Source organism: Pongo abelii, chromosome 13 (genome assembly GCF_028885655.2).
Source record: "Pongo abelii isolate AG06213 chromosome 13, NHGRI_mPonAbe1-v2.0_pri, whole genome shotgun sequence".
NCBI lineage: Eukaryota > Metazoa > Chordata > Mammalia > Primates > Hominidae > Pongo > Pongo abelii.
The window spans coordinates 128,387,572-128,400,811 of NC_071998.2; the positions used below are offsets into that span (position 1 = coordinate 128,387,572).

General features: G+C 59.5%; 2 protein-coding genes across 4 annotated transcripts; one reads left to right on the plus strand and one right to left on the minus strand.

The window, feature by feature from the left end:
- Window positions 1-74: 74 nt before the first annotated feature.
- On the plus strand, window positions 75-2,462 carry PAXX (PAXX non-homologous end joining factor). 3 transcript variants are annotated; one of them, XM_002820411.3, is made up of 7 exons: window positions 75-333; window positions 412-472; window positions 708-757; window positions 836-1,026; window positions 1,125-1,193; window positions 1,363-1,447; window positions 1,541-1,775. In XM_002820411.3, the coding sequence occupies exons 1-7, from the start codon at window positions 215-217 to the stop codon at window positions 1,578-1,580; spliced, it is 615 nt and encodes a 204-aa protein (XP_002820457.1). In that variant the 5' UTR covers window positions 75-214; the 3' UTR covers window positions 1,581-1,775. The 3 variants fall into 3 exon arrangements, with proteins under 3 accessions (XP_002820457.1, XP_054377227.1, XP_054377228.1); XM_054521252.2 differs by having other exon boundaries at window positions 93-333; window positions 1,125-1,198; window positions 1,541-2,462; XM_054521253.2 differs by having other exon boundaries at window positions 93-333; window positions 1,545-2,462.
- On the minus strand, window positions 2,424-4,639 carry CLIC3 (chloride intracellular channel 3). Its single transcript, XM_002820412.5, has 6 exons — window positions 4,317-4,639; window positions 3,432-3,541; window positions 3,229-3,354; window positions 2,973-3,079; window positions 2,718-2,893; window positions 2,424-2,628 (listed from the first exon to the last, which is right to left on the minus strand). The coding sequence occupies exons 1-6, from the start codon at window positions 4,347-4,349 to the stop codon at window positions 2,470-2,472; spliced, it is 711 nt and encodes a 236-aa protein (XP_002820458.4). The 5' UTR covers window positions 4,350-4,639; the 3' UTR covers window positions 2,424-2,469.
- Between the last annotated feature and the right edge of the window lie 8,601 nt (window positions 4,640-13,240).

Sequence of the window (13,240 nt, forward strand, 5' to 3'; positions counted from 1 at the left end):
CCAACCCCCATAACCCCGCCCCTAACCCCGCCTCCACCTACAGACCCCGCCCCCAGCCAGACTCCGCCCCGCGCAAGCTCCGTAAGCCCGCGACGGGCCTGCACCCGGCCCAGGAAGCGGTTCTTCCGCGCTGGAGCCCTGAACCCGCACAGCCCCACCCCTCCCGGGGCCCAAGCCCCGCCCCGCCCCGCCGGGTTCCCGCTCGCCCGGCGCCATGGATCTGCTGTCGCCGCCGCTCTGCACGCTGCCGCCGGGCCCCGAGCCGCCCCGCTTCGTGTGCTACTGCGAAGGGGAGGGAAGCGGGGAGGGGGACCGCGGCGGCTTCAACCTCTAGTGAGTGGGGTGTCCGCGGGGAGGTAGGGGTGCGGGTAGGGTTGCGGGCGGCCCCGCCTGACAGGCCTTCTCCCCCAGCGTGACCGACGCCGCGGAGCTTTGGAGCACCTGCTTCACACCGGACAGCCTGGCGGCCCTCGTGGGTAACTGGGCGGGTCTGGGAGCCGCCACACCCCTCCCTGCAGTCCAGATCGTCTATGGGGTGACCGACATCTGGGATTCCCCAGAAGGCTCTGACACCCTCTGCCCGCCCTGTAGCTGTAGTCCTCACACTGGCTAGGGGTCCCAAGTGGCTCTGGGGTCGGGCAGGTTTCGGGTGCTCCCAGTGGGCCTCGGGTTCCAGGCAGCTGTTGACAAGCCCCTGTGCTCTCTAGAAAGCCCGTTTTGGCCTGAGTGCGGCTGAGGACATCACCCCCCGGTTCAGGTGAGACCCAAGCAGGGAGGAAGGGTGGGTGGGGAGGAGGAGGGTCTGCCACAGCTCTCAGCACCTCTCCTTTCCCAGGGCAGCCTGTGAGCAGCAAGCTGTGGCTCTGACCCTGCATGAGGACAGAGCATCCCTGACGCTTTCAGGGGGGCCCTCGGCACTGGCCTTTGACCTCTCCAAGGTACCAGGCCCAGAGGCAGCCCCCAGGCTGCAGGCGCTGACACTGGGCCTGGCAAAACGCGTGTGGAGCCTGGAGCGGCGACTGGCAGGTAGGATTGGGGATGGGCACCTCATACCTTCACTGGGGTCCCCTGCTCTTGCCCCACTCCTGACACTGAGTGGGGTTCCCATGGGCTTTCCTCCCCAGCTGCAGAAGAGACAGCTGCCAGCCCCAGGAAGAGCCCCCGGCCTGCAGGGCCTCAGCTCTTCTTACCAGGTAAGGTATGTCTGCCTGTGACTCAAGCAGGGCTGTGCTCTTTAACCTGGAACTCAGTTTCCCCCACCGAACAAGCCTCATGCCCCAGAGAGAATGCCTATCTATTCGGAAAACGTTGTGGCTGGGATGCTGCCAGGTTCAGGAGCCGCCCCGTCCTATTTTCCCCCAGACCCAGATCCTCAGAGAGGTGGCCCTGGACCTGGAGTCAGGAGGCGGTGTCCGGGAGAGTCGCTCATCAACCCCGGGTTCAAGAGGTACCCTCCCACCGGCCCCTTCCTGCGCCCAGGGTCCAATCCTGGACCCCACCCCTTTCTCCATACCATAGTGACACCCCTCTTCCCTCCCAGTAAGAAACCAGCTGGTGGTGTGGACTTTGATGAGACCTGAAGGCGCAGCACAAGTGTGGCCCCGCGGGGAGTCCGCCTGTGAGGCGAGAGGCAGTCTTCGAGGCCCCCATCAGAGACCCCAACCCCCGCCCCCAGCCACCAACTCCACCTGCCTGTCCTGGGCCAGGACTAAGACGGCTCCTCAAATTCCTTCCCTGTCAAATAAACGGCTCCCTTGGTTGGAGGCTCTGGTGGGGCTCTGACTCCTGGCACTGGCCTGGGAAGGGATCAGGGAACACCCCTGGGCTTGTGTTCTGGGTGTGGGGCCACAGGATGTGAACAGACGCTCCAGCCTCTCAGCTCCCTGGAGACTTCCTTGCTGGGCCAGAGGGAGGTGAGCACTCTCAGACCGTCCAGCTATTCCAGCCCTGCCAGCCCAGGAGCTGAGAGGGGCCCAGCCAGGCAGGGCCAGGGCTCCCCAAGGCTTAGAACTTTGTTCCCACCCTCCCAGGCCGCACCCAGGCAGGTCACAGAGCCCCGTAGGAGGATGCATACAGAAGTCCCGTGCAGACCCTGAGACACTGTGGAAGTGCCCTGCGGGGAGGGGAGCGCCTGCCCCGGGACAGGATTGAGGAATGTGCCAGCCCCCATCCACCTGGGGCACACCGCCCCGCCCCGGCCTGACTGGTTTGGGAGCCCAATCCGGTCCTGGAGATCCCTGAGGCCACCGGTTGCAGGAGGCCTGGAGTCTGCGCCTTCTTAGCATGGAGGATGGGACCGGCCCGACCCCCGGCTCTCCTGCGTCTGTGGTTCTGGGCTATCGGGCTGAGCGTCCCACCCTGGGGTTTGGGGATGGGAAGTGATCACGAGACCTCTGGCCCCTCAGATGTGAGGACACCCTCACTCCCGACAAAGATGCCTTTATTGGGCGACAGACGCGGGGTGGGGCGCTAGCGGGGGTGCACGGCGGGCCGGTAGGCCGCCAGGATCTCTGCGCTGTGCGGACACGTGTATTTGAACTCCTTCTCCTGCAGCGCGCTGTCCAGGTAGCGGCGGACGCCGCGCAGCTCCGCGGGGATGGGCGCCTGGCGGAAGTGCGCGCACACCGTCTGCGGGCAGGATCACGGGGTGCGGTCAGGGCCTGCCGTCCCCCAGCGCACCGGGCTCGCCCGCCCGCCCTCTCTCCCTCCGCGCTCACGTCTACGATGTGCAGCTTGGGCAGGAGGCTGCAGTCAGCCAGCGTGAGCCGGTCGCCGTCCAGGAAGCGGCGGCGGGACTCGCGCAGCTGCGGCTCCAGCGCCAGCTCATGCTCCAGGGGCGCGCGCAGGTAGCTGTCCAGCCTGGCGAGGGCGCGCAGCAGCTGCTGGTACAGGGCTAGGGGCAGGTGGCGCGGTGAGGACCCGGCCCAGGGCGCCCTCCCTCCTGGGCACCCAACCCCCTGACCCCGCTTCACCTTCGTCCTGCGCGGGCACCGGGTTCTTGATGAACGCGGAGAACTTGTGGAAAACGTCGTTGCCGGCGGTGTTGGACTCCCTGTAACGAGGCGCCAGGCTGGGGAAGCTGCGGGATGAGGGGGTGAGAGACTCCATTAGACTGGGGGCAGCCCCATCCCGGCCCCACAGTACCCCACAGCGCCTTCCTGGGCTCTGTCCTGCGCGCGTCCTCCCTGGGCCCCCTCTTTTCCCCTCCCACCCTGCCGGCGCTCTCACTCGGGCGGCCCCAGCGTCTCCTCCAGAAAGTCCTCGATCTGCAGCGTGTCTGTCTTGGCGTCGCTGTCATAGAGCAGGATGGGCAGCTGCGAGCCGGGGGCGAAGTCCTTCAGCACGTCCAGGGACCTGCGGGCAGCAGCGGGGTGGGAGGCCAGCCCACCAGTGTGCAAGGCCAGGCGGGGGTCCGCAGGATGGGGCCTCACCTGCGCGTGTCCACCGTGGTGAGGGTGAAGGGTACGCCCTTGAGGAGCAGGACCATGAAGAGCCGCTGGCAGGAGGGGCAGTGACCCACGCTCTCCCCGTCCTCACTCGCCTGGGTGGGTGGAGCGGCGGGGTGGGGGTGGGGGGCGGGGTTGGGGGGGCGTCAGGGCTGGGAGCAGACCCAGGCATCCTGCCACCAGGCTGGGCGGGACCCGCCTCCCACTGCCAGTGGGACTGGAGGGAGGCCAGGGCTCCAGCTTGGTCGGCGCGACTTCCAAGTGCCCAGTGAGGGCCCTTGACTTGGTCCCCAGGACGTGGGGAGGGGCGCAGAGCTGCTGGGAGCCTTGAGGCCTGGGGCAGGCTTGGCCCCTGGAATCTTATCAGAGCCTGGATAGAGGCCAGGCCCCTGGGCTCAGTCCCCAAAAGCTGGTTGCAGGGGCGGGGTGGGCCCCACAAGCTGTTTTCTGAGTGATTCACACATGAGACTGGGCACTGTGGCCAACAGCACATCAGCCCCCCCCCACCCCAGTCCCTGACCTGAGAGCTGATGGGGCTGCCTGGCCCAGCACCCCCCATCCTGGAACACCGACCTTAAGCTCCACCACTGGCAGCCTGGTTGGTACCTCCCCACCAAGGGGCTCTCCTCCAGAAGACTGGGCTGGGCCCAGAAGCCAAGGCTGGGAGCAGGACCAGGGCCACTGACCCCTCTCTGGGTGACTCGCTGGGTCCCACTTAGCCTCTGTAGGGCTGCCTGAGTCCCCTTAGCCACCCACAGGAAGGGGCTCAGACATTACTGGGAGGCCCACCCCACAGCCTGCCCCAGAAAGCAAAGCCCAGAAGAGCGCCTCCTCCCAGACACCCTCCCCGCGGCTCAGTCCGCCCTGCACCTTGACAAACAGCTGGAGCTTGGTCTCTGCCATGGTGGGAGCTGCCGCGGTCAGGCGCGGGTGGAGACCCGGGGAGTTCTTTAAGTCTCCCTGTGCGCCCCGCCCTCCCTGGCCGAGGGGTCCGCCCCGTGGAGCCACCTGGGCGGGCAGATGAAGCTGCCCAGCGCGCAGAGCCAGCTGCCTGAGCAACGCCAGCCAGGCCCCGGGGTGTCTGAGCCTGAGGGTGTGACCTCAGGGTGGCGGAATGGTGTGGGGGGCTGCCCTGGACTTGAGTCTGGTGCGCACGGAGATCCGCCCACCCGGCGCTGAGTGTGCTGGGAGCCAGCGTGGTGGGTGGAGACCAGGGGGCGGGACACAGGGAGAGCCTACAGGCCAGAAGGGTGCAGGGGGTGTCACCTGGGAAGGGGGCGGCTCTGGGTCAGGACCACCTCCACCGTGAACCCAGCTTAGAACCTGCCCTATGGCTCTCCCTTCGGCAAATACCCCTTGTCAGGGCTCCCAGCCCAGAAAGCCAGTGGGTGTGGGTGAGTGGGAGAAATGACCTGCTCAGCCTGGCTTCAGTTCTCCATCTGCAGCACCAGGGCATTGCGAGGGTGATAAGCCCACCTGGGGGAGCCGCCCCTTCCCAGCTACGGAGCAGTCGGGCAGGGCCCTCCCCGCTCAGGGCGGGGCTCAAATTCCAGACCTGCCCGCAACAGGGCGGGGAGGCCAGCCTGGCTTTGGTGTTTGGCCGGCAGTGCAGGTCTCCACCCCACCTCCCATCCCTCCCACTGGCGCTCAGCGCAGGTTTCTTACCCCCACCCCTTAACCTTTAAAGAGAAGCAGCAGGAGAGGGGTTAGAAGCCACAGCCTGCGTGGCTGGAAGAAAGAGGCTAGGGGAGGGTGGTGGTCCACAGGTGTGAGCCTGCTCTGAGCCTCCTGGCGTGATTGGAACCCACAGTTCAGTCTGGGCCTTTGGGGTCGCCAACTATGCCTTCATCCCGCCTGGCCCTGATGCTTTAGGGTGCATCCCCAGGGAGGTACACCGAGGGGAGACTCCACCCAGAGACCCAGGGTGCCCACAGGATTGGCCTGGCCACACCTCCCCCAGGCGGTGTGGTGCCTCACAAGCCTGAAAAGGGCGGCCGAGGTGGCACCGCTTTCCTGCTCACCTTCTCCCCAGGGCCTTGGTACAGGCCCCTCACCCATTCCCGGCGGACCACACTCTAGTGCTGCCCCAGTCAGCCCAGCCTGATGCTTCTCTGGATACCATGCCGGTCGGGGCTCCTGGACAAAGAACCTTGGAAATACCATGTGGCTCCCCCATCCTTTGGTGTCCTGAGCCTCAATTTCCCTCCATCCGGCCTCCACCTCGATTCCAAGCCCTAGTATTTCGGCTCTTTCTCGACACTGTGGTTATAGCTCCGCTCGCTGGTTTCCCACATCCCTGGCAAGCAAATGGCCAACCACAGAGAAGCCCCAGGCCCCCAGCCCCCTCTGCTGCCCCAGCATCCTGTGTCTTTAACACCGACAGACGCACACTCACAAATCCAAAGGAAAAATGACGGCACGGACAGAGGCCGTGAACTGGTGGCTCAGAAGGAAAAAGAAAACAAGACACAGGAAGACCGTTCACCTCACGCCTGTCTCAAGAAACAAACCGAACAAGACTCAGTTCATCGCCGCAGCGGCCCCACTGCGTTCTGTGGGCGTGGGCTGTGGACTGTGGAGCGGCGGTGGCCATCCAACACTCCCCTGTGCCCTCGCCACCTGGGAATCAGCCCGGTGGCTTCCTTTTTTTTTGGTTTAATCAATCCATTTATTTACTAGAAACAGGGTCCTGCCATGTTGCCCAGGCTGGTCTCTACCTCATGGGCTCAAGTGTCCCACCTGCCTTGGTCTCCCACAGTGCTGGAGCTACAGGCACGAGCCGCCATGCCCGGCCGGTTTCCCTGTGAAGGGCAAGTGAGTGCTGACTGCCCCACTGCGTGGCGTGGCGTGGCGTGGCGTGGCGTGGCGTGGCTCCGTGGCACGGCCACCACCGTGTCTATGGGAGACTCCAGTTGTGTCCAGGGAGAAGGACGGAAAAGGTGACTCTATGCATGCCCACTGCAGGGAGGGCCTGAGATTAGGTAAATGGCCTGGCTTGTGTCCCCTTAAATTCTTAGGCTGGAGTCCTAACCCCTAGTGCCTCAGAATGTGACCTTATATGGGCCGGGCATGGTGACTCATGCCTGTAATCCCAGCACTTTGGGAGGCTGAGGGGGGTGGATCACCTGAGGTCAGGAGTTTTAGATCAGCCTGACCAACATGGTGAAACCCCGTCTCTACTAAAAATACAAAAATTAGCCAGGCATAGTGGCAGGCACCTGTAATCTCAGCTACTCGGGAGGCTGAGGCAGGAGAATTGCTTGAACCCAGGAGACAGAGTTGCAGTGAGTAGAGATGGTGCCACCGCACTCCAGCCTGGGCAACACAGCAAGACTCCATCTCGGAAAAAAAAATAAAGAATGTGACCTTATGTGGAAACAGGGGCTTTTTAACATTTTTTTTGAGACAGAGTCTCGCTCTGTTGCCCAGGCTGGAATGCAGTGGTGCAATCTCGGCTCACTGTAACTTCTGCCTCCTGGGTTCAAGCAATTCTACTTCCTCAGCCTCTGGAGTAGCTGGGATTACAGGTGCACGTCACCACGCTGAGCTTTTTTTTTTTTTTTTCCTTGTATTTTTAGTAGAGACAGGGTTTCGCTATGTTGGTCAGGCTGGTCTCGAACTCCTGACCTCAGGAGATCTACCTGCCTTGGCCTCCCAAAGTGCTGGGATTACAGGTTTGAGCCACCGCACCTGGCTGAAATAGGGTCTTTATAGAAGTAACCAAGTTAAAATGTGGTGAGTAGGATGTGCGCTGATCCAATATGACTGATGTCAGTATAGAAAGGCGAGTTTGGACACAGACACACAGGGAGGGCCACGTTAAGACGCAGGCGGAAATCAGGGTGGCACATCTGTAAGCCTGGGAGCCAAGCGGATGCTCCCCAAGGTCCTCGGGAGGAAGCAGCCCTACCCAAGCCTCGGTCTCCGTGTCTGACCTCCAGACTGCTAGGCAGTGAGCTTCTGTTTTTTTTTTTTTTTTTTAATGAGACGGAGTCTCGCTCTGTCGCCCAGGCTGGAGTGCAGTGGCACGATCTCGGCTCACTGCAAGTTCTGCCTCCCCAGGTTCACGCCATTCTCCTGTCTCAGCCTCCCGAGTAGCTGGGACTACAGGCGCCCGCCACCACGCCCGGCTAATTTTTGTATTTTTAGTAGAGATGGGGTTTCACTGTGTTAGCCAGGATGGTCTTGATCTCCTGACCTCATGATCCGCCCACCTCAGCCTCCCAAAGTGCTGGGATTACAGGCGTGAGCCACCGTGCCCGGCGTCGTTGTTGTTTTAAGATGGAGTCTCACTGTCACCCAGGCTGGAGTTCAATGGCTCAATCTCGGCTCATTGCAACCCGCATCTCCCGGGCTGAAGCTACTCTCCTCCCCAGCCTCCCTAGTAGCTGTATTACAGGCACCCACCACCATGCCTGGCTAATTTTTGTATTTTTAATAGAGACGGTGTTTCACCATGTTGGCCAGGCTGGTCTCAAACTCCTGACCTCAAGTGATCTGCCTACCTCAGCCTCCCAAAGTCAGTTTCTGTTGTTTTAAACCCCTCACTTTGGGGTCCTTTGCATGGCAGTGCTAGCAAGCTAATAAATAAAGTGGGGAGAAGCCAGGAAATTAAAGAAAATCAGCATTAGGATCTGTCATTCTGAGTCTCTGCTTGAACAGAGCTGAAAAAAGACTCGAGGAGCCATCTGTGGGATGACCCCTGACAGGCAGAAACAGACTTTCAGTTTTGCTTCCTGTCTGTCCACACTGTTTGCATTTTCTACCACATTTTTGTAATACCACATTTTCTACCACAATTTCGTAATGTTCTGAGGTAAGAACAGTATCACAGCCACTAACCTTAAACTAGACCCTGGTCCCCCAGGCCATGGGGTTATCCCTAAACCTCCCGTCCCCTGCAGCCCCTGCTCCTGATTCATAGAGCCAGCGTTAGAGGGGCCCAAGCTGAGGTCCCGGGGCTGCTGCTCTGGGACTGACTGACTGGTGGGTTAGAACTCTCTCCCTCCCCGACACCCCTCCCTGTAGGCCCCTTCCAAGGGGCTTTTTCTTTTCTTTCTTTTTTTTTTTTTGAGACAGGGTTTCACTCTGTCACCCAGGCTGGAGTGCAATGACACAGTCATAGCTCACTGCAGCCTCCACCTCCTGGGCTCCAGTGATCCTCCTGCCTCGGCCTGCACAGGGCCACACCCCAGTGACATTTGAGCAGCTCTGTTCTGAAGGAAGACACACACCTGTTTGGGGAGCCAGAGGGCTGGGGGCATTGGGGTATTGGTGGAAACTTGTGCAGAGATTTCTCTGCTCTGTGCATGAGACCTCAGGAGCAGTGTGCAGACCAGAGCTCAGATTCTGGTTCCAAAGCCCATCTTCCCTAAAAGGAACCAGGGTTCTGCTAGGGACTGAATGTGTCCTCCCCAAAATTTGTGTGTTGAAACCCTGGCCCCTAGGCCAGGCACGGTGGGATTACGCCTGTAATCCCAGCACTTTGGGAGGCTGAGGCGGGTGGATCACCTGAGGTTGGGAGTTCCAGACCAGCCAGACCAACATGGAGAAACCCTGTCTCTACTAAAAATACAAAATTAGCCGGGCGTGGTGGCACATGCCTGTAATCCCAGCTATTCGGGAGGCTAAGGCAGGAGAATCGCTTGAACCTGGAAAGCGGAGGTTGCCGTGAGCTGAGATCACTCCATTGCACTCCAGCCTGGGTGACAAAGCGAGACTCTGTCTCAAAAAAAAAAAGAAACCCTGGTTCCTGCAAGGTGATGGTATTAAGAAGTGGGGTCGGCTGGGCGCGGTGGCTCACGCCTGTAATCCTAGCACTTTGGGAGGCCGAGGCGGGAGGATCACAAGGTCAGGAGATCGAGACCATCCTGGCTAACACGGTGAAACCCCGTCTCTACTAAAAATACAAAAAATTAGCTGGGTGTGGTGTCGGGCGCCTGTAGTCCCAGCTACTCGGGAGGCTGAGGCAGGAGAATGGCGTGAACCCGGAAGGCGGAGCTTGCAGTGAGCCAAGATCGCACCACTGCACTCCAGACTGGTGACAGATCAAGACTCTGTCTCAAAAAAAAAAAAAAAAAAAGAAGCAGGGTCTTTTGGAGGTGGGTAGGTCATGAAGGTGACACCCTCACGACCAGAATCAGCGCCCTCATAAAAGGGACCCCGGAGAGCTTCCTCGCTCCTTCTGCCATGTGAGGAGTCAAGGGAAGTCCACAACCCAGAAGAGCCCTCGCCAGAACCCAGCCATGCTGGTGTCCTGACCTCAGACTTCGAGCCTCCAGAGCTGTGAGGCATGAATGCCACCCGTCCAGGGTCCTTTGCACAGCAGCCCTGGTCGGACCGAGACAGCCTCCTTGGAGAGAGGCTGATTCCAGGTGTGGGGCAGGGAAGGCAGGGACGCACTCAAAACACATCAGGAACTGGTTACAAAGACACAGAGGCCGCGCTGGAGGGGCACCTGCTGGAGGGGCACCGCTGGCTGGACCTCAGGCAATCTGAGCGTAAGACGACAGTGGATTGTGCATTATGAATGGTTAACGTGATGTTACATAGATTTTACCACCATCAAAAAATTTTAAAAGAGCCAGATGCAGTGGCTCACGCCTGTAATCCCAACACTCTGGGAGGCTGAAGTGGGAGAATCCCTTGAGCTCAGGAGTTGAAGACCAGCCTGGGCAATATAGCAAAACCCCATCTATACAAAAATAAAAATAAAAATTAGTCGTGTGTGGTGGCACATGCCTGTAAGGAGGCTGAGGGAGGAGGATCACTTGAGCCCAGGAGCTGGAGGCTACAGTGAGCTATGATTGCACCACCATACTCCAGCCTGGGTGACAGAGCAAGACCCTGTCTCGAAATAAGTAATTAAAAGATGACAGTAATGAATGTTAACACATTAATTTTTTTAAACCTGCAAGTCTGTACTGATAGATTTTTTAAAGTGGAGGGGGCCCTTGGTGAGAAAAATGCCAGCTAGTAGATGCAGAAATGGAATAGATGCAGGAAATGGCCATTTTGCAGCTGCTGGCCCTGGGTGACGGGGGTCGGGGGGCGCGGCCACACAGCACCCAGATTGCGTTCCCACATCTAAGGGAGGGAGAACTGGGCCTCAACTAGGCAGCCACATTCAGCATCACCTGCTGAGGGACAGATGGATACCTGGAGGTGACCGACACAGCGTGTCCCAGTGCTGCTCCGGCCAAAAATGTCCAACGTGCATCCGGCCAGGAGGAAATGAAGACACATCCAGAGCTCAGCCTGGGCCTGCGGAGCCTGTCCCCGTGGAAGGGCAAGAACGCCAAGGCTGGGGACGGCTCAGAGGGGCCCTGGGGAAGGCAGCCAAACACAAGGAGTGCTTCCTGGTTGGATCCTGGGTTTTTATTTCCTCTTTTTTTTTTTTTGAGACAGAGTCTTGCTCTGTTGCCCAGGCTGGAGTGCAGTGGCACAACCTCAGCTCACCGCAACCTCCACCTCCCAGGTTCAAGCGATTCTCCTGCCTCAGCCTTCCGAGTAGCTGGGATTACAGGCATGCGCCACCACACCCGGCTAATTTTGTATTTTCAGTAGAGACAGGGTTTCTCCATATTGGTCAGCCTGGTCTTGAACTCCCGACCTCAGGTGATCCACCCGCCTCGGCCTCTCAAAGTGCTGGGATTACAGGTGTGAGCCACCGCGCCCGGCCTTTTCTTTTTTTTTTTTTTTTTTGAGATGGAGTCTCACTCTGTCACCCATGCTGGAGCGCAGTGGCACAATCTCAGCTCACTGCAACCTCCGCCTCCCAGATTCTAGTGATTCTCCTGCCTCAGTCTCCCATGTAGCTGGGATTACAGGCGCTACAATGCCCAGCTAATTTTGTATATTTAGTAGAGATGGGGTTTCGCCATGTTGGCCAAGCTGAACTCCTGATTTCAGGTGATCTGCCTAGCCCAGCCTCCCAAAGTGCTGGGATGACAGGCCTGAGCCACAGCACCTGGCTGATCCTGGTTTTTTGGAAAAACTCTAAAGAGCATGCCTAGGGCCAGGTGCAGTGGCGCACACCTGTCATCCCAGCACTTTGGGAGGCTGAGGCTGGGCGATCACCTGAGGTTGGGAGTTCGAGACCAGCCTGGCCAACATGGTGAAACCCCATCTCTACTAAAAATACAAAAATTGGCCAGGCGTGGTGGCTCACACCTGTCATCCCAGCACTTTGGGAGGCCGAGGCTGGGCAATCACCTGAGGTCAGGAGTTAGAGACCAGCCCGACCAACATGGTGAAACCCCATCTCTACTAAAAATACCAAAAAAAAAAAAAATCAGCCGGGCGTGGCGGCGGGCACCTGTAGTCCCAGCTACTCAGGAGGCTGAGGCAGGAGAATGGCATGAACCCAGGAGGCGGAGCTTGCAGTGAGCCAAGATTGCACGCCACTCCAGCCTGGGCAAGAGAGCGAGACTCTGTCTCAAACAAATAATAATAAAAAATAAAAATAAAGGGCATGCCTGGGTCACCAGGGCCCTGAAAACCTTGCTGTACCCCTTGTTAACTCTGGGCTACCCTGGCTCTTGGGAGAAGGAGGCTGCAGGGCCTGGGGCTGGCAGGTCACAGCAGCTGCTGCTTGCTTTCACACGGGGCAGCACAAAAGTGGGTAGAGCGACAGCGCGTGTGGCAAGATTTCACAGGCGCGTCGGCTGAAGACGCAGCGTGCGCTCTGCTATTCTTGCAACTTTTCTGAAAGTTTAAAATGTTCTTTTTGCTGTTGTTTTGAGACAGAGTCTCACTCTGTCATCCAGGCTGGAGTGCAATAGCACGATCTTGGCTCACTGCAGCCTCTACCTGCCGGGTTCAAGTGATTCTTCTGCCTCAGCCTCCCGAACAGCTGGGATTACAGGCACCTGCCATCACACCCGACTAATTTTTGTAGTTTTAGTAGAGATGGGGTTTCACCATGTTGGCCAGGGTGGTCTCGAACTCCTGACCTCAGATGATCCACCTGCCTCAGCCTCCCAAAGTGCTGGGATTACAGGCGTGAGCCACTGTGCCCGGCGGAAAATGTTCTGAGGAAGATGCTGGGGGGTGTGTTTGCTTTCAATGCTGTATTACACATCGTCAAAATGAAGCCTCTAGAGACGATGCCCCCGTGAACTGTGTCAGTCTGTGGTCAGCCTGGCCTGGTCCTGTGCGCAGGGTCTCCCTGGGCCTTGGTTGGGCTGTGTTCCTTTCTCGACCTCTTTCTGCCATGATTCAGCCCCTACAGTTGCAGGACGGAGGCTGCTGCGGCCTCCTGCCTTCTGGCGGCTCCCCCACGCATCTCCCTTGGCCGACCACCAAACCCACAGCAGCCCCTCCAGTGAGCAGGTGTTCCTCTCGGTTCTTCCAGAGTTAACCGCCCCCAGGGCCCAGGACAGCTTCACCCCAGTGACCCAGCCTCTCAGGCACTCCAGCATGCCCATCCCACTGCTTCTCAGGTGACCACGGTGAGCGTCTCATAGGAACCCAAGTGGATGTGTGGGCCCAGCCCACCCAGTGCCCTCAAGCCCATGGGCCCCTCCCCTGTTGTCCCCCATGTGGCACCAGCCCTCACTGAGTCCACCCTCCACCCTCCTGAGGAGCCTTGAAACAGCCTAAGGCAAGAGTCTGAACTTGGCCCAGATCACGGGGCGTGAGCTCTGGGGGCCATTCATGCCCCTCCCCTGTCTCCTGCCCACAGTGTACCAGGCTCCACCGCTGATGAGCCTCAAAGCTTCCAGGTCCTGCCTCCCCAGGGCCTTGGCCTGTGCCCTGCCCTCTGGCTGGGATGCCCTTCCCTTAAGGAATCT

What these genes read in the sequence shown, in the direction of transcription:
- CLIC3 (XM_002820412.5), bottom strand. Translation starts at nt 4,349, where the DNA reads ATGGCAGAGACCAAGCTCCAGCTGTTTGTCAAG. An exon ending in GAGACGCTGGGGCCGCCCGA is followed by an intron (nt 3,080 to 3,228) that starts GTGAGAGCGCCG and finishes CTCATCCCGCAG; the next exon opens with CTTCCCCAGCCTGGCGCCTC. An exon ending in CCAAGCTGCACATCGTAGAC is followed by an intron (nt 2,629 to 2,717) that starts GTGAGCGCGGAG and finishes TCCTGCCCGCAG; the next exon opens with ACGGTGTGCGCGCACTTCCG.
- PAXX (XM_054521252.2), top strand. Translation starts at nt 215, where the DNA reads ATGGATCTGCTGTCGCCGCCGCTCTGCACGCTGCCGCCGGGCCCCGAG. An exon ending in CGCGGCGGCTTCAACCTCTA is followed by an intron (nt 334 to 411) that starts GTGAGTGGGGTG and finishes CTTCTCCCCCAG; the next exon opens with CGTGACCGACGCCGCGGAGC. An exon ending in AGCTCTTCTTACCAGGTAAG is followed by an intron (nt 1,199 to 1,362) that starts GTATGTCTGCCT and finishes ATTTTCCCCCAG; the next exon opens with ACCCAGATCCTCAGAGAGGT.